This window comes from Lactuca serriola, chromosome 1, assembly GCF_051521515.1.
Source record: "Lactuca serriola cultivar US96UC23 chromosome 1, Lser_US96UC23_V15, whole genome shotgun sequence".
Taxonomy (NCBI): Eukaryota; Viridiplantae; Streptophyta; class Magnoliopsida; order Asterales; family Asteraceae; genus Lactuca; species Lactuca serriola.
Window position 1 is genome coordinate 19,007,427 of NC_136408.1, and position 24,731 is coordinate 19,032,157.

The following is a 24,731-nucleotide window of genomic DNA, read 5'->3' on the forward strand; positions in this document are numbered from 1 at the left end:
AAATATTTAAAAATTTAATAAAAAGAACACGTACCAAGAACCAGGTGCTACATGTCGAATCCCTGCAAATAAGGAATTGGTAAGATATGATATATTATAAATTAGATTTAAATTTAAATTGCTATTCAGTTGAATTACTTGCTCCTTTTCATCGTATTCGGTTCTATATATAATTCAATATCTTTAATCATTAGTTTACACCATCATTATTTCATATTCCATTGCAAGAAACAAGACCAAGAATGAGCAAACCTGATTAGTTGAGACAACTGTATGTACTTAATCCCTTTTACTTATGTTCTGAATACTTATGATCTCTCTCCATCTTCCAAATCGACTATTGTCCCTGAAACTTCAAAAAAGTGATTATTATTGTATTTCTTAACTGTACAATGAAAAGTATTTATATGAAAATGAACTTTAGTCTAATCTACTCACATATAATCAATTTTAAAAGGGCAATTCGGTCCCTTCTTTGTTCTTAGTTGTTACAAAAATGGGTATTATTTACTCACTATTGTGGTCTTACTTTCTGTGTTATTGATACGTGATCAATTTCAATAGTTAAACACACATTGTATTTCTATTCAAAACCATTAACATTTTCTTCATTTATTTATATGGGAACATATCGATCTACAAAATACAGACATTATACATTCTGCTAACATAATATTTTATTCTTTTATGTTTTTGTAACACCCAAAAATCATGACATAATTTTTTTGCTTTTTGATTAATAAATCGTTAATACATTTCGTTCTCATGAAACCAAGGTAACCAAGAGTTAGCAAAAACATCATCAAATCAGAGTAATTCACAGAATGCGGAAAACATGTGGTGTGTGCCCTGCAATCGTCATGGGCTCTTTCATTTGAAAATTGGAACACCTGAAACATAAACTAACAACCATAAGCACAAAGCTTAGTGAGTTCCCCAAAATACCATATAACATACAACCACATAATAGCATGCAACATACATGTAATTGTCATGGGCTCCCCTGCATGTTCTTTATCCGGAATGTCATGGGCTCCCCCCATGGTCTTTGCCTGGAATACCATGGGCACCCCCATTGTCTGGTATCTAACTGCCTCGGGCACCCCCGATGTCTTCCATGCAAGTATCACTGAGATAATTAGCATACCACATATCATAGAATAACTATCATACCATATAACGCATAATGGGCCGGCATCGGTGCCTTCGACCCATAGATATAGCGAGGAGACTCACCTCGCACTGCGGAAGATCATTGAAAGAATCCTTAGTTGTTACCATGATGGCTTCTCGAACTAGCAATATCAATAATACACCCAACTAACAATTAGGCTCCAATCCATAACCATAACTCCATACTTGGGGTAAAAGGACCATTTTACCCCCAACATAGCCTTGTCCAAGCCCATGACCCAAACTACAATCTGAAAGGCCCAAAGGCTCACTAATCAACCAATGACCCAAATTTTCCAAATTAGGCCCAAACTCCTTACATGGCCCTGCCTTAAGGCCAAACCATTATTTCTAGTCCAAACACTTTGTAACCCGATGGCCCATCAACTCAATCCCAAAATACCAGAAACTACTAGATCCATCAAAGTCCACTAATGGCCCAATTTTTCAAATTGGGCCCAACGCCATACGGGTCTTATACTAAGCCCCTGACTCCTTTAATTATAAGTCAAAAGTCAAAGTCAACGGTCCGAGTTGACCCAACTCGCCGAGTTGTCCTTCAACTCGTCGAGTTTCACCATTAAATGCACAGATCGGGAAAACTCGCATCAGCTCGCTGAGTTCTCCTAATGAACTCGCTGAGCTGGCTAGAAATCAAACAACTTAATGCATTAAGCCATTTCCATCGAATCTAGAAGCTTCCAATCTCAGATCTCTTTCTAAATGATGGCTAAAAGGGTAAAGTTTCCAACTTTACCCTTAAAAAACCACTACAATGAACCCAAACCCGAATCCTTGACTTAATAGAGTGAGGCTTAACCCATTAAGCCCTTAAACTCTCGAAACATAGTCCCAAAACACAGATCTGGCATCCCAAGGTTGGATTATCATGTAAAGATTCCAACTTTACGTCCATGCATGCAAGAAAGGAACCCTAGAGCCCAAAATGGCTTAATAAAGGACTTAATGCATGGATGAGACTGAGGACTTAGCAAAGTTTGCAACTTTATGCCAAGAGAGGTCATAAAAGGGTAAGATCTAACATAATAACCCCTGAAACCCTTAACCTTTGGACAACCCAACCAAACACCCAAAAATCAAGCTAAAACATCCCACAAAGAGATCTAGAAGATAACAACACAAGGTTTTGACTTTATACCTCAAAATTAATGTCTATGACGGTATGTTTTTTATACAAACCAACATTATTTTAACCTTTTATATTAATCGGTCTTTTAAGTCTTTTATTTTGTTTTTTTTATGATTACCTTCCGTTAACAGTCATTTTGATCACACTCGTATGTTCATAAATGTTGATCTTTCGGAGATTGTTACCGAAGATAGAAAGGTTACTAACTATTTTAATAATTCATTGGTTTTTTATTCCCTTTATTAATTTTATAATTAACCTCCCTAATAAAAAACAGCTTTGTTGGTCTACGAAGACTTCAAAATCCTTCTTCTTCTTTTGTCGGTTTAAACCTCTCAATCATATTCTGAATATGATGACTTTTTGATTAATTACCAGCTTAAAAAAGTTATTGATTTGCATGAAACACAAGAGGTATGTCAACAATTGAGTCATCTTAATAGCATTTATATTCCCGTGGACAAATATTATAATTTTAATGATCTTATTGTATTTTTAAGGTCGGAAAATTCACCATTGTTGGGACCATTTATGGGATTCGTCAAGATATTTATTGGTACCACAATGGGTGTATCAAGTGTGGAAAGAAAAATCAATAAAAGGAATGCGTTTGATGGTGTAAAAAGTAGTGATGCAAGTGTGGTTTATGAAGGAATGCTCTAATAATAAGTGTAAAAACAAGAAAATATCTTTTGTTTCGAGGTTGTTTACTTTTAACAAAATTGCAATTAAAACAACTTTAAAATATTATTAAACATATATTTAATATTTATTTATGTTTGTATTTTTTTTATAGGTATAAGATACCTATTCCTGTAGAGATGCTTATAAATTAGTAAAAAAAAATACAATTTGTCTCCTAAATTAAATTAAACATATATAAAATAATTATAATATATTTTTGTTACTTACCATCATTTACTGGATTTGGTTTATATTAATGTGTTTTTAACAATAACAATATTATATATCATTTTTTTCCGACTGGTGTAGTCCATAATTGTATTATTATGACCTTAAATATTCGAAGGCATTCAAAGTTGACGTTAATGAATTTAACATTACCAATAACTACAATCAATTTGGGATACTTACATATACGCTTGATAATAACATTATCAATGATTTGGAAAAAAAATTAGTTGTTGAGGTAGTTATATAATTTTTTTTTTATCTGTTTATACTCTTAATTTTTATGATTCATACTTTTATATAATTTAATAATTAATTGTAAATGCCAATGGAACAAAAATTGAATGAAACTAATATAAATATTTACATTTCTTAAGTAGGTCGGTAATTCTACATCGTTTAGTGTTGATGATACAGACATTACATCTCACGAAACGAAGTCAACATTATAGGTTATTTTCAAGAAAGAGCAATACTTGCTCCATAAAATGAAGTTGTCCAACAAACAAGTGATCGTTTGTTATCATTGTTTCCAGGAGATGAAGTAGAATATCTAAGTTCAGATAGTCTCCGTCAATCCGAGTTTGTTCATGATTAGTTTGATGCAAATTTATACTCCCCAAATGTTTTAAATGGTCTTAAAATATCAGGTTTGTCAAATCACAAGTTGATTTTAAAAGTTAATGTTCCAGTTATGTTATTAAGAAACATTAATCAGGAAAATGACTTAAGTAACGGCACTAGATTACAAGTCAAGTCTTTGGGAAAATGTGTTATTGAGGCAATTATCATAGTTGGAAGTAATATTGGAAACCGAACTTTTATTCCAATAATATCATTAAGTCCTTCTGAAAAAAATCTCCTTTAAATTTCAAAGAAGACAATTTTCATTAGTTGTATATTTTGCAATGACAATTAATAAAACTCAGGGGCAGTCAATATCGAAAGTTTGTTTGTATCACAAAGATCATATTTTTTTAGATGGACAATTGTTGCTTTACCTAGAGTTAAAAGTAGATAATAATTGAAATTGTTAATTTTAGATAAGGATGGTGGACTTATAAACAAAACTTTCAATGTTGTGTATAATGAAGTTTTTTAAAATTTATAAACGATTCATAGTTTTTAATTTCTAATTATTGTGTTTTTTATTTATTTTTATTAAATTTCTGTAATATTTAATTTTTTATATATCAATGTCATTTATATTATTGATTGGGTTTTTCTTTAAACTCTATTAAAATTTATATTTTGCTTTATAAATCATAATTATATTAAATGTCTTCAAGTATATAATGTATATCGAATATTAAAATAAATATGTATGTGTGTGTGTGTGTGTGTGTATATATATATATATATATATATATATATATATATATATATATAATCAATACAAAAGTTTTAAAAAAACTTAAACCTATTTATTTTAATAAAAATTTTAAAAATAAATTTAACCTTGGTTCCCACATGTTGTAACCTAGTTAAATAGTATTATTATAAGATGAAACCTTATCTTTGCTAGTAAATATTATGATGAGGCCTTTCCATATACATTTGGGACAAAATTACAAGAATGGTCATTGTGGTTAGGTGAAAATTGTTATTTTGGGCCAAAAAGGTTTGGAGTGGCACTCATGGTCCAAAAGGTTTCAATTTATTGCCACTTTGGTCCAATTTACTTTAAACTTTTTTGTAATGATGATTTTAGCCTTGGTTTTTTTCTTTTTCAGTTATTTATTTATTTATATATTTTTATAATTAAAAGAATATATATATATATATATATATATATATATATATATATATATATATATATATATATATATATATATATATATAACCTCCATCCCCTCCTTCACCATTCCACCACTATGACTACCATCGACCTCCCAAGATCCACACACTCATCGCCACCTTCTACTACAATGAACCACCTTATTCCTCCATTCACCATCACCAAACATCATTCCCAACTCCATAACCTTCATTCCAACCACCCCTTCACCTAGACCCTCAGTCACCATTCCACCATCTTAACCACCAAAAACACCACCCATCACCACCCTTACTTGCTCAAAATTTCTAGCCACCTTAGCCCACATCCCTACACAATAAACCCATATCAATTGACCTTAAAACAAAACTTCACATGTTTCTAACTCCAACATTCGTTCACCCACCTTCATCACCTTTTTTTCCCCTGCTCATCACCCTATACTACCCACTTAAACACCACCACCCAACGCCACCTTCAATCACCCAAGACCTCCCTTATTCCTCAATTATCACCATTCCTAACGGTTGAAAATGTAAAAAAGATAGATAAAAGAAGGAGTTACGGTCGATCCAGAAATGAGAAAAAGGAGAACTGTGATCGAGTTTAGAAGAAGGAGAAAGAGGGCGCGACTTTGGGTGACTGTGTTTGTCGATTGGATTTTGAGTATTGAAGAGGGGGTCCGATGTATAGTGTGAAACCCTTGTCGCCGATCTAACCCTTGTTGGTGTTTCAAGGTTCGGTTTTGTCGATCTAACCCTTACTGGAGCTGGCTGTTAAAGCAAACCTTAGCACCATAGGAATTGTGTCGTCGATGAACATATTTGAAAGGGGCAATGAATCTAATGAGATACCTTGTATTGTTGATGAAGCATCAATTTTGGGATCCAAAATCAGAAGTTGAACAGAAGGATTAAGGCTGAATTTGATAAGATACATTGTATTGTTGATGAATCGATCTTGCTTGAGCATGAATTAGAGGAAATTAGGGGAAAACGAGGCTAGATCTGTCCCATTAGGAGTTAAATTGGGTTGCAAACTATGATGTGATATCTTACCAATGTGTTTTATTCTTGAATTGATCTCCCATTTCATATAGAGTTGCTATAAAGGTGCTATTACAAGAAATCACCGGAGAAAATGTCTTGGAGGTCTTGAGATGCTGATGGAGCCAAGTATATGTGTGTTTGAGAGAGAGAGAGAGAGAGAGTATTTTATTTTTTATATTTCTTTTAATTATAAAATAATTTAAATCAGAAAACTAAAAAAGCAAAAACCAAGGGTAAAATCGTTATTATAAAAAGTTTAAAGTAAATTGGACCAAAGTGACAAGAAAATAAAAATCTTTAGACCATGAGTATTAATACAAACATTTTTGCCCTAAAGTGATAATTTTCACCGAACAATAAGGACCACTTTTGCAATTTTGTCTTTTCAACCAACTTTTAGACTTTATTTTTTCCAAAAAATAAAAAATGAGATACAAGATATTTGGGAAAGGAAAAAGATCTTTTAAAACCAACTTTTCAGAAAGAAGGAAAGGGAGCATTTGGAAAAGTCACTCATCCATGACTTTTTGGAACTTTTGAAGCCCCTACACTTAAGTTACTCATATACCCCCAACTACCACTACCCTGATCAATAAGCCCTTGGAACTTTTAGTCATTTTACATGTAAAATTTAAACCAAACACCTTTAAAAACAACTTTTGACTTTTGTTTTCTCAAAAGTTAATCCAAACATATTTTTAAAAACATCTTTTATAAAAAACTCTTTTTGCAAAAAGGACTTTGGAAGATAAAAAGATATCCCAAACACCTCCTTAATATCAATTCCATGATATATTTCGGGGAAAGGAATATTTGATTCAGTATTAATTCCATGATACATTTCTTAAAAATTTGTTCTCAATATCAATTCCATGATATATTTCGGGGAAATGAATATTGGATTTAGTATCAATTCCATGATACATTTCTTAAAAATTTGTTCTCATGTTTGCTTTCGAGTTTATCACAGATAGTTTGTGGTTATCTTTTTGTACTTTCTAGGAATCATGTTCTCGAATATTAAGTTTTCAATTATTTTTAATAAAGGACTAAAAGTCTAAAACATCTTGATTTAAAAAGTTAAAACTTCATAATCTGTTTAGTAACAATGTTTGAATAACTTATTAGACAATATTTAATTATGCATTTAAATCATATATTAATCATGATAGGCTTAAAAAGAAAAATGACATGTTTTGTGCAAGAAAGATATGAGGAAAAACGACATGTTTTGTGCAAGAAAGATATGATACAAATTATTTTCAATTTGTGTTTGGAGATATTGCACGAGTACATAGTTATATATGATAGATTCAAAAGTAGTATATTTGAAAGATATAAAAAATGATATAAAATATAAAAATTAAAACTCTCAAGTATATAAAAAACACTACATAAAAATAATTTTTATTTTTAATAAATTAAAATTTAAGTTTGTATTTTAGAATAAAATTAGTTTTTTAATCGAATTTTTTTTTCTTTTTTAGTCCGAGTTAAAACAAAAAAGTTCACTTAAATATAAATTAAAATTAAAATATATTTTAATAAATAGTTTTTTTTTGTCAGACTTTTATTGATTTGATCACATTTCATTTTGTGGTTATTTTCAATTAAAATTTTTCTACATAACATTCGTGGTTGTTCATTTTTATTAAGTTTCACATGATATTTAATTAAATGTATTAATTGCAATAAGTTTGCATTTCAAATGCTATAAATACTCTCATTTTCCAATTTCAACCCTCGATTTGATTTTTTTTTTTTTTTTTTTTTTTGTCTTTTATTGTTTTTTTCCTACAAACGAAACAAAAACAAAGTTTGTCTTTATTTATCACGTACATTAATTAATTCATTATTACATTTGTGTGGTGCGTTATGCAGACTGAAAGCATTTAGTTGAGCAATTTTATACTCATGTTGCCGAATATTCTGATTTGTATATACGAAGAAGTGTGGACAAAACATCAGACATTGGATATGTTCCTTGTAATCAACCATTACATAATGGTTATGGTGAATTGTAATTTATCAGTAAACGATAATGGTATCGATTTGTTTATAAAATAAAGACAAACTTTGCTTTGTTCCATTTATATAGTTGTTCAAATTTTAAAATGTCGTCCGAATTTTATATGGTTATCAAAATTTATAATAATAATAATAATAACAACAACAAGAAGAAGAAGAAGATTAAAATGTAAAGTAAAAGGAAAGAAAAAAAACAAAAAGAGAAAGAAACAAAAGAAATGATATCAAATTAAAAGTAAATATTCATTAGATTGATGTCGGGAGGGTAAAATTGGTTAAGGGTAATTACAACACAACCATTTCATTAATTAAGTTTCTTTTTAATTTCAAAATTTGTAAATTAAGTCTGTCAGTTTCATTTGTTTATTTATTTAAATTTAAAAGAGAAAAAACATTCTAATTTTAATAATTTAATATTTTTCTAATTTTTTTTTATAGATTTAAAGTTCTTAAATATTTAAAGTTTTTTATATTTTTTAAATAAACTTATATAATACATTACATGCTATTATCAAAGGATTTGAAAGGATGCTATTTTCCCATAAATTAGAAAAAAAAATATATCTCAATTTATTGGTAAATGTTCCGGTCATCCACTTGAAATATTTATCTACCGCCAGACGTCTTATTTAGCAACCAACGATCTCGCGTCCCTTCATCATCATCGTCCCTCTGTAAATTGACTCATACTTTCATCGTCAACCAACAAAGGTCTCATTCTCATTCTCATTCTCAATCTCACCACCTGGTTATCTTCAACCCTACACTCCTACCCCATCAACGTCTTTCGGTACTTTAACAACCCCTTCTAGATCACTAGCCCCCATTTTTAATTCAACTTTCTAGGACCTATTGACACCCTTCTAACCATACCCAGAAAAAGTGCAGGGATCTTTCGAGAGTTTTTTTATGTTTGTTATCCTTTACATGAAATCTTAATTGGTTAATTAGGGAAAAATCTATTTCAGGTTACTTGAATTGCTTATGAGTCTAAATTAATTGTTTACTTTTCCTTCCATCTAATTGATTGTTTGATTCATTGAATTTGGGGGAAAAATCTATTTCCGTTTATTCCTACTTATTTTGGTTTGATTTTTGCAGCATAAAGGTGAAAAAAGATGTCCCAGGAGAATTCTTCCACTGTTGAATCGCCTAGAAGACGATCTGGTCTGCTAAGAGATCAAGTTCAGTTGGTTAAAAAGAAGGATTCATCTCGATACGAGATTGCCCCAATCCAAGATCCTCTATCATTCGAGAAGGGTTTCTTCGTAGTGATCCGAGCATGCCAATTATTAGTTCAGAAAAATGAAGGCATTCTGTTAGTCGGAGTAGCAGGTCCATCAGGAGCTGGGAAGACTGTATTCACAGATAAAGTCCTCAACTTCATGCCTAGCATCGCCGTCATAACAATGGACAATTACAATGATGCAACTCGTATTGTTGATGGCAATTTTGATGGTAATTACTCTTAATTTCTTTCATTCTCGTCTTCTCCTTAAGCTTCTCCGACTTCCATGGCAGTTATCTGACTGCCGTTTTCTTTGCTTCAGATCCAAGGCTGACGGATTATGACACATTACTTGATAATATCCGTGGGTTGAAGGAAGGGAACGCTGTTGATGTTCCCATTTACGATTTTAAGTCCAGTTCACGAATTGGCTACAGAAAAGTCGAAGTTCCTTCTTCTCGGATAGTCATTATAGAAGGGATTTATGCACTGAGTGAAAAGCTACGACCATTGCTAGATCTTCGTGTCTCTGTAACTGGTGGAGTACACTTTGATCTTGTCAAGAGGGTTTTAAGGGACATCCAACGTGTTGGTCAAGAACCTGAAGAAATCATTCATCAAATCTCTGAAACCGTATATTTCAGTTTGATTATCTTTATGATCGACTAATCATATATCTTTTCGAGTTTTGTTCTCTATATGATTCAAGCTATCCTTACACTCAGGTATATCCTATGTACAAAGCTTTCATTGAGCCTGATCTACAAACTGCACATATAAAAATTATCAACAAGTTCAATCCTTTCTCCGGATTTCAGAATCCCAGTTATATTTTGAAGGTTAGCTCCTCAATTTACTGTTCAAAAGGGAATTTACATACAATGCTCATTTTAATGACTGGTTTTTGTTTGATTACATAGTCTAAAAAGACAGTGACACCAGAGCAAATGAAAGCAGTTCTTTCTCCAGATCATCAAGAAAGAAAAGAAGAAACTTATGACATTTATCTTCTTCCACCTGGTGAAGATCCTGAAGCTTGTCAATCATATCTCAGGATGAGAAACAGGGATGGAAAGTACAATCTTATGTTTGAGGTACGTATGTATCTTTTACAAAATCTTGATTTTTTTTTTATTAAAACATCAGTTGTATGGATAAATTAAAATCTTATTTGTATTTATTTCAGGAATGGGTGTCTGATAGTCCATTCATTATATCACCTAGAATCACCTTTGAAGTGAGTGTGCGTCTTCTTGGAGGACTAATGGCATTAGGCTACACCATTGCTGCCATTCTCAAAAGAAGTAGCCATGTTTTCTTTGATGAAAAGGTCTGCGTGAAAACCGATTGGTTAGAGCAACTTAATCGCACCTATGTTCAGGTATCTTATTTTAACACCATCTTGTTAATTTGGCAAAATGTTTTTATTTTTTCATGTTCCTTTGTTTTGATTGGCTAAGGTGCAAGGAAGAGATCGTTTGTACGTCAAATATATCGCGGAGCAACTAGATTTAGATGGTACATATGTTCCTCGCACATACATTGAACAAATACAGCTTGAAAAAGCCGTAAATGATGTCATGGTATGTTGTTTTATACCAAACTTTTACACAATTTGTCTGATAATGTTATCAGACACTTTGTGGCTGATACGTATGTAATTCATACATATCAGCCACACATCAGGCCCGATGGGGTCGAAGATATGTATGGAGTGTGCATTTATAGTTACGGTCTTGATGTAGTCAAATCTACAGGCATTGCCAGATGATCTGAAGACAAAGCTTAGCATAGATGATGATTTGGTTTCAAGCCCTAAAGAAGCGTTATCTCGCGCCTCTGCTGATAGGAGATCCAAATATCTTAATCGGTAATTCTCATTACCGTATTAAAAAAATATAAATTTTGTCACGTTGACATCAGTTTCAGTTTCAGTTTCAGTCCAATGCACACCAAACACAGTATACTTGTTTTGAGTTTGATTTTTGTGCAACCACAGGGGTGGTGCGCATTCGCTTTCGACACGCGAAAGGAATTTCTCAAAGCTAACAAAACTTTCTATTAATAGTAGGAGATTTGATGGGAGGACACCCGATTCACCAGCACCGGTTGCAAATCAAGTAAAATTTCAAATCCATTTTTTTAAGTTTTTTTTTTTGCGAGTTATTTAGCAGTTGTTTTGGTTGTTTTTTAGGGAGTGATTACGCACTTATCGGAACAAATTTCTACTCTGAATGAAAGAATGGACGACTTTACATCTCGTATTGAAGAACTTACTTCAAAGTTTTCTGAAAAAAGAGTACCGAGTCATCAAAATATAGCCGGGCAGACTGAACCCTGCAACGGGTCAGCAACTTCACTGTTCATGGCCGGTTTAGGAAACGGTCAAATGCTGCCCAATTCTGCATCTTCTAACCAGTTGGCTCGGGACCCACCTCTCATGGAAGAGGTGGACAATTCATACTTTTTAACTACCTTTCATTTGAGTTTCGGATCTGACATGATTTTTTTTTGTTGAAAAGGTTTTAATGATAGCGAGGGGACAACGACAGGTGATGCATCAGCTTGACAACTTGAGTAACTTGTTACGTGAGTACATGACTGAAAAGGGTCAGGCTGACCGGGCAGAAAAGGGCAGTAGCAGATTGACCGGATTTGAGTCGGTTGGATTACCCTTTGTGGTGACATTGACAATTGGTGGATTGGGTTTCTTATTGTGCAGGAGTTTGTATTCCCAAAAGTAAACCCTTCTTGAAAATTTCCATTCTTAAAATAACTAAATAAACATGAAACATAAAAGCTTAAAAGCTGAGATCAAAAATCTTATGTATCATCTAACAGTGTAAAGAATCGGGTGAATGTTGCCCCAATATATGATATATATCAATTATCAATACAAAAACATTATTCCATACATACATTTGAGCTCTGTTTGGAGTTTGGACATGTAAACCCTGGCCTATCATCTATTTGTTGTGTACTTAAATTTAAGGGTTAATGTCATAAAAACCATCCATTTTTTAGGGTTTTGTCGGGTTTGCCCAAAGTTGAAATTTATGTTCGTTTTACCCAAACATTTTCGAAAAAATGTTCGGTTTTACCCTTTTACCGGTGATACCAGGTTTTCCAGGTTATTATTATATTAAATTCGCAAACAAAACCCTTAAGTTTACCATTTATTTGCGTTTTTACCCTTAAGTTTATAATTTTTTTTACACTTTTACTCTAAGTATATATATATATATATATATATATATATATATATATATATATATATTTCATAATATACATATTCATGCAGAAAAATCGTATTTATATATCATTTAAAAAGGTAAATAATATTTTTAGAATTATGAATAAAGAAATAACATTAAAAAAAATGTAAATACAATATTTAATTAAAAAAATTTCGTATATAAATATGATTTTTCGGCTTGAATACTAATAATATGAAAAAAACACATAGGGTAAAAGTGTAAAAAATATTATAAACTTAAGGGTAAAAATGTAAAAAAACTATAAACTGAAGGGTTTTTTTACGAAGTTAATATAATGGTAACCTGTTATCACCGGTAAAAGGGTAAAACCGAACATTTTTTGGAAAATATTAGGGTAAAAGCGGACATAAAATTCAACTTTTGACAAAACCGACAAAACCCTGAAAACTTGAGGGTTTTTATGACATTAGCCATAAATTTAATCTCTCTTGCCAGGGTGCGTCGATGGGGGTTCTATGGCAGTACACTGACATCATTTAGCATATGTATTGATATGTAATTGTTAATGTCATAAAATGACAATGAATAATAATAATTATTTTTTTAAAGTTATTAATCTTTTCAATGTATTCCGTTGGTAAATAAACTTTTTCTTGGGTTCTGATTATATTGTTGGAATTGATTTCAAATAGAACATGGCATAATTTATTTATTTATGTTGATTTGACGATGTTTTTGTAAGTTTTTTTATTTATTATTTATTATTATTATTTTTATTTTAATATTTGGTTTTATATATTTTAAAGATTATTACTATATTTATATTTTAATTTATTCTAATTATGTTAAAATAAATAAATCATGTATGCAAAACTTAGGTCACATGTAATTTAGTTTTATCAAAATGACCAATAATGTTAGCATTTCAGACCAATTTTACTTCACACTTAATAATAATAATAATAATAATAATAATAATAATAATATAATTATTATTATTATTATTATTATTATTACAAAAAAAATCCATTTTAGTGTCATTTCAAACTCAAATTTTGAGAATATGTTTGAAATCAGAAATTTCAAGAAGATGTTTGTTCTGTTAATTGAAATTTAACAAAAAGTTCAAAAGATCATAACAATTACGATACAAAAAGAGCGTGAAATATAATATTTTGTTGAAAATTTTGTGATATTTGACATTTCGAAATAGTCATTTCAAATATTAATGTGTCTTGTGCAAATGAGAAAAAAAAATCTACTCTAATAAATGAATTTATTTTTGCCACATATCACTCCCATTAATTTCTTTTGTTTATTTATTCAAATTTATAAGAAAAAAAAAACATTTTAATTTTAATAATTTTTTTTATTTTCTTATAAATTTAAAGTTCTTCGCCTTTATATTTATTTTTATTTTTTTAAAGTAACTCATAAAATATATAGGTCTCACAACTAAGTACTCATTAAAACCCCATGCTCACATGATGGTTAATATTCCAAATGCCCAAAAATTAAGTCATTTTCTTTTATCTTTGTGTGAATATTGTAAATAATGTGTAACATGTGAACTTATAAGAACTTGATTACAATAGTAATAAACATTAATAGCAGGATATGGTAAAAATTTGTTGATTAAATTAAAAATATACTCCCTCCGTCCCAAAATTATAGTCCATCTTTCCTTTATGGTTTGTTCCAAAATAATAGTTCACTTCTAAAAATAAATAATATTTTTACCAAAATACCCCCTCATTATTACTTAACCAACTAAACATTTAATAGAACATTAAATGTAAAGTAAGGACAAAACTATCATTTTATTATATAAAGTTAGTGATAATTAATGTTTTTTTAATCTGTGTGTTTTTTGTCTGTGGACAATAATATTGGGACGGAGGAAGTAATATATTAGTATATACTTAGGCTTTGAGATAATTTACAAAAAAAATGGATCATTAGACTAACTGGATCTAAGCCAACTTCTCCTCGAATGATATTCTGTTTACTGAGTTCAACTAAAATTGATGAAAGACATGTAGAACTTTGGTTAAATAAGTTGTTGTTCCTATAATAACACCCTTCTAATTCTATGATGACTAGTTGTACTTGCATAATGAACTGTTTTAGAAAAATAGCATAAGTTAAAGTCTTTTTGGCTAAAAAAAACAGATTTATGTGCTTGGTTTTGGTCATGAATATTTAAAATAGCAAAGATAGCTAGAGTTGGTGATAAATTTAAACAACTGATACTAATACTGATAAATTCAAGTGCATAAACAAAGAAAGATACAAACAATTGTATTCTCAAAACATGGATGCAGCAAGTGAAGAAATTTCTGTAGCAACTTCATCATATTCAGTTTTCAATTTTTGCTGGATTTCCTCTCCAAGTTCTCCCTTTGTTGGTTTTGGGAGCACCAAAACACAGCATGTTGGCCTCTTTGTAGCACCTGCATTTGCTAGATCCTGCAACCACGATACCATTTTTCTCATGTCAATGTCCATGGCCAAGTCTAGATAAAAACCAAGGGGATGTAAAATAAAACTTACTTCTTTTGATGTAACATAGACATATGGTATCTCTGCTTCTTCACATAGTATTGGAACATGAGTTATCACATCGATTGGAGTTATGTTTCCAGCAATTACACATACCCTGCATTCATCCATTGATTCACCTTGTTGTTAACAACTAACGATCTATAACTCATCAACATAGATGGGATCTAATTTCATACAATCAATTTGCATAAACAAATCTCGCTAACTTACCCTTTATTACCGCGTCTGATGCTCTTCACGACCTCCTTGACTCCTCTTTTCAAGCATTTGTGTTCGGCAGCTAAATAACATCAAAACATAAACATACAGAGCTAAGTTTCACCATGTTCGTTGAGATTAAATATGAAAAATCAATGGAGAAAAGTGTGCGAGATTTGATTGATTGTACCTTTGCGGACGAGTTTGAGGGTGCGTTTGGAGAGTTTTTTACCAGCAAGGGGTTTAGCGATTGGAGCTAAGGCCTGAAGTTTCTTCTTTTCCTTCTCCTTGTGTGCTGATTTCTCTACTTCACTATCACTTCCTCCCATCTCTTCTGTATGAATCGTGAAATCAAGGGGGCAAAACTAAAGCAGCAGAAGTAGGGTTTATTTTCGCAACTTTTGATTTTAGGGTTTAAGGAGGTGGTAGGCTGCTGATTCTTTACCGGAACATTTTGATACATCCACTTCCACTAAATTTAATAATGTAACGACAGCCTATACCCCCATTTAAATTTATAGTGTATTTTAATTATTTTTGGTTGTAATATAATTCTTTTGAAAGCTGTTCTTTGTGGACCAATTAGACCAAAAAAATAATGTACGGACAGTTTATGCCCCTCAATTTAATACTTATTTTTTTCTTTGGTTATTTGGAATTAATATATTTATTTTGATAATAGAAGACAAATGAATAAAATGAAATAAATAAAAAGAACGAGAAAAGGAGAGGTGAAGTGAAGTGAAGATATTCATACACATACACAACGAATCAAATTTCATACATTGTGAACATATTAATAACCAGATGATGTTATGTTGTATTTTTGTTGTATATTACAACATTTTTTTTATTTAAAATAGTTCACATGCATATGCAGAAGAATTATAGCAAAGAGTTTGAAACAATGAAGTCTTGAGTTAATAGCGGGGCATCACCAGAATGATGAATTTCATCAAAACATCACCAAAATGGTCAAGCCTTAAATCTAAAAGGAAAAAAGCTTCACCTGTTCATCAAGAACTTAACAAGGCTTCACTTATAGTAAAAAAAAAGTGAAATTTAAAGAAGTGTAACTATCAAAAGGAGAAAGGCTTCACCTACAAATCGGGTTTCTCCTAAAATTGATTTTTTTTAAGGGCAGCGACTTTATTTAAAAACAAAATCCAACGGGCACCTAGACCAAATACGAAAAAAAAATATATAAAAAGCTAAAAAAATAGACTAAAAGCTATTATAATTTTAGGAATAAGACGAAACACTAAAAACTAAGATGAATTTAGCCAATTTTGAGATGAGAAATTTTATAGCAACTAGGTGAATTCCACCGTCAGTAATATTTTATTGTTGTTTTATATTCATTATTAATATTTTTTTATATTTTTTTTATGTTATTTGTATTTGTATTTTATATTTATATTTGTGTATATTTTTCATTGCTTTATTATTATTGTTATTATTATTATTATTATTTATTATTATTATTATTAATTTAAAAAAAACAAATATAAACCAAACAAGAAATCCTAAAGTATTATATTATACGGGTTGATTAAAAAATATTAAATAACAAAGCGTAAACAATAAGTATTTTTTAAAATAAAATTTCGAAATAAGAAATAAAGAAAGTTATTAATTGTAATTTATTATCACATTTACTACATTTAATAGTTTACATATATAAGTATAAGTATTATGTGGTTTTTTAATTTAAAAAATTAAAAAAAAATAGAAATTGATATGTGGATATTATTTATTTTAAAAATATCATAAAATGACAAGTGTCAAAATTAATAAAAGATTGACATGTGAAAAATGAATCTTCATTTGCTATGGTAGATTGATGGATTAATTTGAATTTTGAAAGATGGTATCCTATTTAATTGCAATTTCAATACATATCTAAGAAAAAAAATCATAGAGAACTAAATTACAAATTTATTTTATTCCATGTCTAACAAAACTAGACCCATGTATCAACTTATATTGAATTCCATTTGGATCCCATTAAATTTAAATTATTTTGAGTTTTGACAATTCTAATCCTTAAAAGGTATTTGCAAATCTTAAGTTTGCATATTCATCATTTTATTAGATTTATTTTCCTATGAAGATACTCCAAGTTTAACAGCGAGCTTTTGAGAGGTTTTAAAAAAAATAAATTAAAACAAAAAAGTTTCAAAATGGTTCGTACGGTAATTTGAGCTTTAAACTATTATTTTAAATTAGAAGTTCTTGATTCAAAAGCCAACTCAAGTAGATATTAAGAGATTTGAGTTTTTTTGATTTTATGTAATTTTATAAATTTAAAAGCTAACTACTTTTGACCAATTTTGACAAAGAAGCCCTACCACATGTCAATTTTCATGTTTCACTTTATCCCTTGACCTATCATCTCATGTCCATTTAGTCCTTTGATTTTTTTTATTATTTTTAAAGTTGCCACCAAAAGTACTCCAAACGTTTGCAACCACTATTACTGTGAAAGATAGCCCAAATCGTTAAGCTTTTTATAATAATTAACCCAAAGTTAACAAAATTCCCGTATAAACATCAATTTCCATTGTGAAATGCTTAAAACGGTGTCATTTTAAAAAAAAAAGTACTATGAAATTCACTTTGTGTACTTCTTGAAAAAAAAACTATAAGAAAGATAACTATATTTGTCTCTCTTTCAAAATCCATCTCTAATAACAAATTAATTACACTGTCATAACCATAATAACAAGAAATTTACCTTTTTCTACAGTTCATAACAATTTATGACCTGAGCAACAAGTTGTTGGTCTATTTTTTGCTGACTTGGCATTTGATTTAACGTCTAAATATCTACATGGCTGCCACATTCGATTAAACAAGCGTACTATTTTATTAAAAAGTTTGAACATAAGTACATAACATAGTGAACAACATCCCAAATTACAATTTACCCTTCTGTCCAGTTTGAGTCAACTTCTGTCTCAAAACCCTCCTCATTACCTTGTTTGATGCAGTCCTAGGAAGCGATGCAAATGGCACCACATCAGAAACCTAAACAAAAACCCAAAACTCAAAATTAGAGAATTTATAACATTTCAACAAAATATTTCCAAAATGATGATACCTTAAACAAAGGGTTCAGATTCTTCTGTAAAGCCGAATTCAATGACACCCTCAACTTTTGTAAGTCGGTTGTGGAACCATCGTCATCTTTGAAAACAACCACAATCACCAACCGCTCGGGCCCACCGCCAGCTGGCGTAACCCCAATAGCGGCTGTCTCAAGGATTCCATCATCAACCGAGTTGCATATCCGTTCAATTTCAACCGAACTTACCTGTAAAACTAACCATACTCCTTTTTAAAACGGTTTCCAAGATAGTATGAAAAGGGCATTCACGTCTTTTGCACAGACAATAGATCAAGACTAGACTCGGTCTCTATCACACCCATTAACATCAGTATCATTCTCAATCTCACTCCCAGTCCAAGTCCAAACACAGTACAACCTGATTTGTCATTGTCCTACGTGAGCAAGTTTTGATTTTGAGGCAAAATAGGTGAATCTTGATATCAATGAAATGAATTCTTTGGAACTTGTTGTGTAAAAGAGATATGAATATCAAAATCATGCCTTGATGCCACCAAGATTCATGGTATCATCTGCACGACCATGAGCACGATAGTATCCTCTAGATGTGAGCTCAAATACATCCCCGTGTCTTCTTAGAACCTATTATAAAACACATTTAATAAAACATGAGTTCAAACCCTAATTTATTTATTGTACAAGTAAAGTGACCTTTCACTTACCTTCCCATTCCAAGAAGGCATGCCTTTGAAATAAACATCGTAGTGGTTAGCATTTAGCAGTGTGCTTGATGCTCCAAACATTAGGGGATTAAGAGCTAGTTCACCAACTCCAGGCACATTTGGTGGCTATAAACATCAAATAGATTTACACCTAATCCGTATTAATCCATGATTGACCATAAAAACTAATAAATTGCAATTTTTGTCCCATCGACATCAGTATGAGTCTGATGCATGTCAAATGCAGAATAATCTGTCATGTCCTGTGTAACAAACGATCAATTGTGCTTACCATGGGGATACCATTTTGGTCAAGAATAAAGAGATTACATCCCAAACTTGGTGTGCTGAAAGCAGACAGACATTGGGGCTGAAGTAATGATCCGGTGATAAAACCACCACCAATCTCAGTTCCCCCACAATACTCAATGACTGGTTTGTATTTAGCTCTTCCCATCAACCAAAGGTATTCATCCACACTAGACGCCTCTCCCGTTGACCCAAAGCAACTAACAAAGTTGAAAATAAGCTCATCTTAGAAGATAAAAACACAAAACTAACAATTTCTTCATCTCTCATCTATGCAAAAGACGAAAATACCCTCCCCGTCATACAAAACTCACCGGATGGTTGACCAGTCGAAGCCAGCTGTACAATTGTTTGTTCTCCATGCCCTTACAATACTTGGGATCACTCCCAACATTGTTACTTTTGCATCCTGAAAAGTTTGCGCAAATAAGGGTAAATTTGGAAGATGTTAGGACTTACCAGATTAAGTTCTGTCCCCAATAAGTAAAAGAGATACAACATGAATTTAAAAGGCAAAAAATACGTACAAGTTATGAAACAACCTGAACAAACTTGGCAAATCCAGAACCAAGTGGAGCTCCATTATATAAAGCAAGTGAGGCCCCATTTAATAAGGAAGCATAAACTAGCCATGGACCCATCATCCATCCAAGATTTGTGGGCCATGCCACCACATCACCCTTGCGAATGTCCATGTGGCACCAACCATCCGCACCAGCCTTGAAAGGTGTTGCAAGAGTCCATGGAATTGCCTTTGGTTCCCCTGTGTAAATTTCCTTTATATTAGTTAACAGAATCAATAGTTAAACACCATTACAAATTGACTTAAGCTTGATAATAAAAATACTTAGATTCAATTTGGAGACATTATCTTTTAATGTTTTCTACCTGTAGTTCCTGAAGAAAAGAGGATATTTGAAAATTCTTCAATTGGTCGTTCAACAGCAACAAACTCGACATTCCTGTATATTTTGATTTGTGAATCGATTGAATTCAGAAACAGAAACAGGTTATAAACATTTAGAGTGTTGTTTTCTTTGTTACTTAATGGGCTTAATGGGTTAAGCACTTAATATGGACAGCTATACATGGTTGTTTGCTTTTTACTTGATTTGAATATTTGTGAATTTGGTTTTTTGGAATGTAAGGGCAAAAATGGTCATTTAGTCTTGTTCAGACGGTTTATTCGGTCTAGAAAAAGAAACAGACCTTATGTATACAACAGTTATCCATATAGACATCATTACCCATTCAACCACTTTACCAATACAGGATTTAATACATAATATATTAATATGGTAAAGCTATACACACAGAAGCAAACATACTTGTAACTTTTAACTTGTTCTAGAAAATCATGCCACGAAATATCACCATCACGCAATTTCATACTAAATCCTGAGCCTCTTGTAGGAATGACAATTGCCATTGGTGATTGAGCATCAACAACTCGGCTGCAGAATTTATTTGAGAATCATGTTATTTGAAAAAAAAAGAAGCTAAAAAGGGTATGAAGGTCATTTTCAATGTGGGAATTGAATACAACACCTGTATAAAGGAATGCTTCTTTCCCCACGAATGATTAAATCCTGAGGAACAAAATTTATTGATGAGAGATATGGATATTGTAAAAGCAACCGATGAGCTGACCCACACTCTCCCACCCCAAAAGATGTAAATCAGGTACACAGTGGTGTGGTCTGCCAAGTGGCTGACATGTCACCACAAGGCACAAGGGGCCCATCCACATTGGAATTGAAACTTTTGCAAGTACCTGTGTGAAAATTGCTTTTGCTTTTGATAGTACAAGTCTAGTAGAAATTTCAGTTGGAGCAAAACTATCTGCAATAGATACAACCACATGGCCTGCAAGAATGATTGCCAGATATATCACTACAGAATTGACATCCATAGGCATATCAATCGCAATTGCAGATCCTTTTTCCAATCCCAAAGTTCCAAGAGCATATGCGACTAACCTAACATAATCCCAAAAAAAAAAAAATTCACAAGAATTAGGGTAAAAACGCCACCTAAATGTCAGAAAAAGGTGTTGATATAAGCAATTTAGCTTACCAAACCTCTGAACGCAATTTCTCAAATGTCATTGTGTTCACTGGCGTTTCATCATCACCTTCATCACGCCATATCACTGCTATATCACTTGAAATCCTTTTGCTACTCAAACTTAAACAATTTCCAGCAGGATTTACATAAGCTCCAGGAAGCCATCGACCTCCTGGATGCAATAACTGGGTTTCTTCAGATGGATCATCGACTAATATTGCTTTTGGAGGCACAGAAAATGATATGTTCATTTCAACCAGTATCGTTTTCCAAAACACCTGGCATAACGATGATTGTGATCCATTGGAATGAAAATTTTAATGGTTTGAAAAGGGCGAGATGTACCTCAAGATTTGAGACTGAAAATTCATGAAAAGTAGAGTAACTCGTAATGGGGTCTTTATAATTGGGACCCAGGAACTCCTTCCCTCTTCTCTCTAATAAACTACCTATGTTCGTTAATAACGCCTCCTCCCTAATCATGCCAGGAAAAAATCGAACAATGTAAGTATAGAGAAACAATCAACGTCAACTACCAAATGCAAAATTGATATCTGCAGTGCTTGTTATGAAGTCTATTGTTGATCATCAACTTTTTGCACTTGAAATTATTCGTTTGATGAATGTTTTCGCGAGCGAGAAATTTCAAGTTAATTTATTCTTTCAAAAACTAGCTTCGATGAACACTAATTGTAACAATTTTCAAAGGGGAAGTCGGAGCTTACGGGTCAGGTAACCAGGCGGGAGGATCGGGTCCGAAATCTTTGTAACATCCATAATACATCATCTGATGAAAAGAGAAAGGAAGGTCCGGATTGAGAAGTCGGGTGGAGATTTGATTCCATGTCTGAGGAGTAGCAGGGCCGTAACTCTGGATGATTTGAGTGAGCTCCTGATGAAGTTGCGTGGCAGTTTCCGATGGGATACCCAGCTCTACTATGTCCGATGAGTCAATAGAGTCGAGGGATTTGTACACCATTGTTGATTCTCTGAGATTTCTTTGATAACTTTCAAAGTCTGTAGTTTCTACAAATTGTTAACGATCTTCCAAGAGAGAGAGAGAGATAAGGCTTATAAAAGACAGTAGATGATTAGATAATATCGTTTCCAAATCCTATCAAAATTATAATTATTTTCAATTAATTACGAGAAAATTGTCAATTTTAGCAAACTATAACGTCCCAAAATTTTCAGATAAAATTTTTATTTTTAATTCGTTCCAAAATATCCAATAATCATATCAAATCAACCAAAAGTATGTCACAGTGAAAAGTCATTAGAGTACAAAATCTCAAAATCACAAAATCCAGGAAAACATGGGCGGATGCAGTATGATCATGTCGAACGCTTCCCTTCCTAGTTGGAAGTACCTGAAACATAAACCGAAAACCGTAAACACAAAATTTAGTGAAATCTCTCAAAATACCCCATGTTATACGTACATAACAGTCAAAACATACATGAGTCTATTTCGCTCATTTCGGTCTCTTTCAACCAGTATTAGGTATGTTTCACCCCTTCGGTCTCTTTCAGCCGGTATTGAGTCTATTTCACCCTCTTCAGTCTCTTTCAACCAGTGTTGGGTATAGTCTCCCCCTTCGATCTCTTTCAATTGGTATCGGATCTATTTCACCCTCTACAGCTAGCATACAATCATATCAACAAGAGTCATAGAGACAACATGTATATACAAGTATAACACAAAATTGTCACGAAGACAACTATAATCTTACAAACATAATCCAGTGGGTCGGCATTGGTGCCTTCGACCCACAAGTACAGTAAAGGAACTCACCTCAGTCTGAAGATAAACCAAATCACACTCGGGCTGCTGAATCGTAAAATCCCAACCCTAAATCACAAATAATAGAACCCTAATTAGCAATTAGGTCATTAACCCAAACCGAGAGTCCAAATCCTAAATCCCGACTCCTAGGGTAAAAAAGGTTGTTTTACCCTTCCCTTAATAGCCCTAACATATCATGGTCCAAATCCAAACTAGCCCAAAGTCTAAAAAGGCCCAAGAGGCCTAAAACCCACCATAACCTAAAAGGCATAAGATCCACTAATGACCCAACACTCTAAACCCGAAAAGCTACCTGGTGAGTATGCTGAGTGTACCACCAGTACGCCCGACGTACTCAATTGCTACACAAGGATTGGGACCCCAGACATGTATACTCAGCGTACGCCCGACGTAAGCCCCAGTTGGCCAAAATGTCTATTAAGCACTTAATTCTTTAAGCCCAACGTCCATCTTACAAATCTAGCTCTCTAAAGACGTCTTAAACAATAAAGTTACAATCTTGATACCTTTGCATGGCTCAAGGAGACTCAAACCCTAGATTTAGCATCTTACTTGCATTAAATGATCACTAACTCACGCATGGTTGATCTACAACCATCAAGATGAAAACTTTATGATCCAGGGACCTCAGAAACATCAAAGGAAACATCTCATAACTTCTAGAGTAGCATTTACTCACAAGAGTTCATCCATGGGACCAAAATATGCTAAAATCTTCACCCATTCTAGATCCAAACATATAAGAATCAAGGTTAAAACTTTATACCTCCAATAAGGTGGAAAGAGTGAATAAAATCTGCATCTACAAGCTCCCACTTGCTTAATGCTCTTCTACGAAGGATTATTCTCCTTCAATATAAACCATACACACAAGGGCCAATCTCTTGAGAAATGGGTTAGGGTTTCGAGATATAGCTTAGAAGAGACAATGGAGGCTGATAAGGAGAAAGCTTTGGGGCTTATAAGGTGTTTAAATAAGGTGCAAACCCTAAAAATTAGGGTTTTCCCCTAACAGACATACGCCCAACGTACGTACCAGGGGGCTACCCCGTCTCATTCATTCTTCGAAGTACGCCTGGATTACCTTATGTATGCCCAACGTACTAGAGTCCTCAAGTCAAAATAAAAGAAAATAAGTAGGTAGGATTTTACCTGACATATCGGGCGTTACAACTTTTCCCCACTTGAATCAGACTTCGTCCTCGAAGTCCGTATCCGCAAATAACTTTGGGTAATGCTCCCTCATCTCCTCCTCAAGCTCCCATGTCCATTCTGACCCCTTTCGGTGTTGTCACTGCACCTTTACCAATTCCACAACCTTGTTTTGAAGAGCCTTCATCTTCCTGTCAAGGATGGCCACTGGTCTCTCTATATAATTCAGGCGATCTTCTACCTTAATGTCCTCCAATGGAACCACTGCAGAATCATCAACCATACATTTCCGCAGCTTATAACTTG

The 24,731-nt window shown here is 32.5% G+C and overlaps 3 protein-coding genes across 8 annotated transcripts; 1 reads left to right on the top strand and 2 right to left on the bottom strand.

Annotated features, from left to right (window-relative positions):
* Positions 1 to 8,683: 8,683 nt before the first annotated feature.
* On the top strand, positions 8,684 to 12,233 carry LOC145063677 (Phosphoribulokinase / Uridine kinase family). Of its 6 annotated transcripts, none has more exons than XM_079011362.1 (11): positions 8,684 to 8,800; positions 9,191 to 9,547; positions 9,640 to 9,950; positions 10,043 to 10,156; positions 10,238 to 10,411; positions 10,504 to 10,698; positions 10,778 to 10,900; positions 11,063 to 11,187; positions 11,317 to 11,437; positions 11,512 to 11,766; positions 11,840 to 12,233. In XM_079011362.1, exons 2-11 carry the CDS (start codon positions 9,208 to 9,210, stop codon positions 12,059 to 12,061), a joined length of 1,980 nt encoding a protein of 659 aa, XP_078867488.1. In that variant the 5' UTR covers positions 8,684 to 8,800; positions 9,191 to 9,207; the 3' UTR covers positions 12,062 to 12,233. The 6 variants fall into 6 exon arrangements, with proteins under 6 accessions (XP_078867488.1, XP_078867420.1, XP_078867558.1 ...); XM_079011294.1 differs by having other exon boundaries at positions 8,723 to 8,879; XM_079011432.1 differs by having other exon boundaries at positions 8,723 to 8,879; positions 11,386 to 11,437.
* A 2,528-nt stretch (positions 12,234 to 14,761) lies between these two features.
* LOC145063935 (H/ACA ribonucleoprotein complex subunit 2-like protein) lies at positions 14,762 to 15,769 on the bottom strand. The gene is made up of 4 exons (XM_079011499.1): positions 15,489 to 15,769; positions 15,311 to 15,380; positions 15,089 to 15,194; positions 14,762 to 15,004 (listed from the first exon to the last, which is right to left on the bottom strand). The coding sequence occupies exons 1-4, from the start codon at positions 15,625 to 15,627 to the stop codon at positions 14,843 to 14,845; spliced, it is 477 nt and encodes a 158-aa protein (XP_078867625.1). The 5' UTR covers positions 15,628 to 15,769; the 3' UTR covers positions 14,762 to 14,842.
* A 2,374-nt stretch (positions 15,770 to 18,143) lies between these two features.
* On the bottom strand, positions 18,144 to 22,536 carry AAE17 (acyl-activating enzyme 17). The gene is made up of 14 exons (XM_079011550.1): positions 22,192 to 22,536; positions 21,812 to 21,941; positions 21,476 to 21,744; positions 21,174 to 21,378; positions 20,948 to 20,988; positions 20,728 to 20,853; positions 20,288 to 20,361; positions 19,942 to 20,162; positions 19,714 to 19,808; positions 19,383 to 19,599; positions 19,091 to 19,216; positions 18,912 to 19,010; positions 18,402 to 18,614; positions 18,144 to 18,328 (listed from the first exon to the last, which is right to left on the bottom strand). The coding sequence occupies exons 1-14, from the start codon at positions 22,443 to 22,445 to the stop codon at positions 18,218 to 18,220; spliced, it is 2,181 nt and encodes a 726-aa protein (XP_078867676.1). The 5' UTR covers positions 22,446 to 22,536; the 3' UTR covers positions 18,144 to 18,217.
* Between the last annotated feature and the right edge of the window lie 2,195 nt (positions 22,537 to 24,731).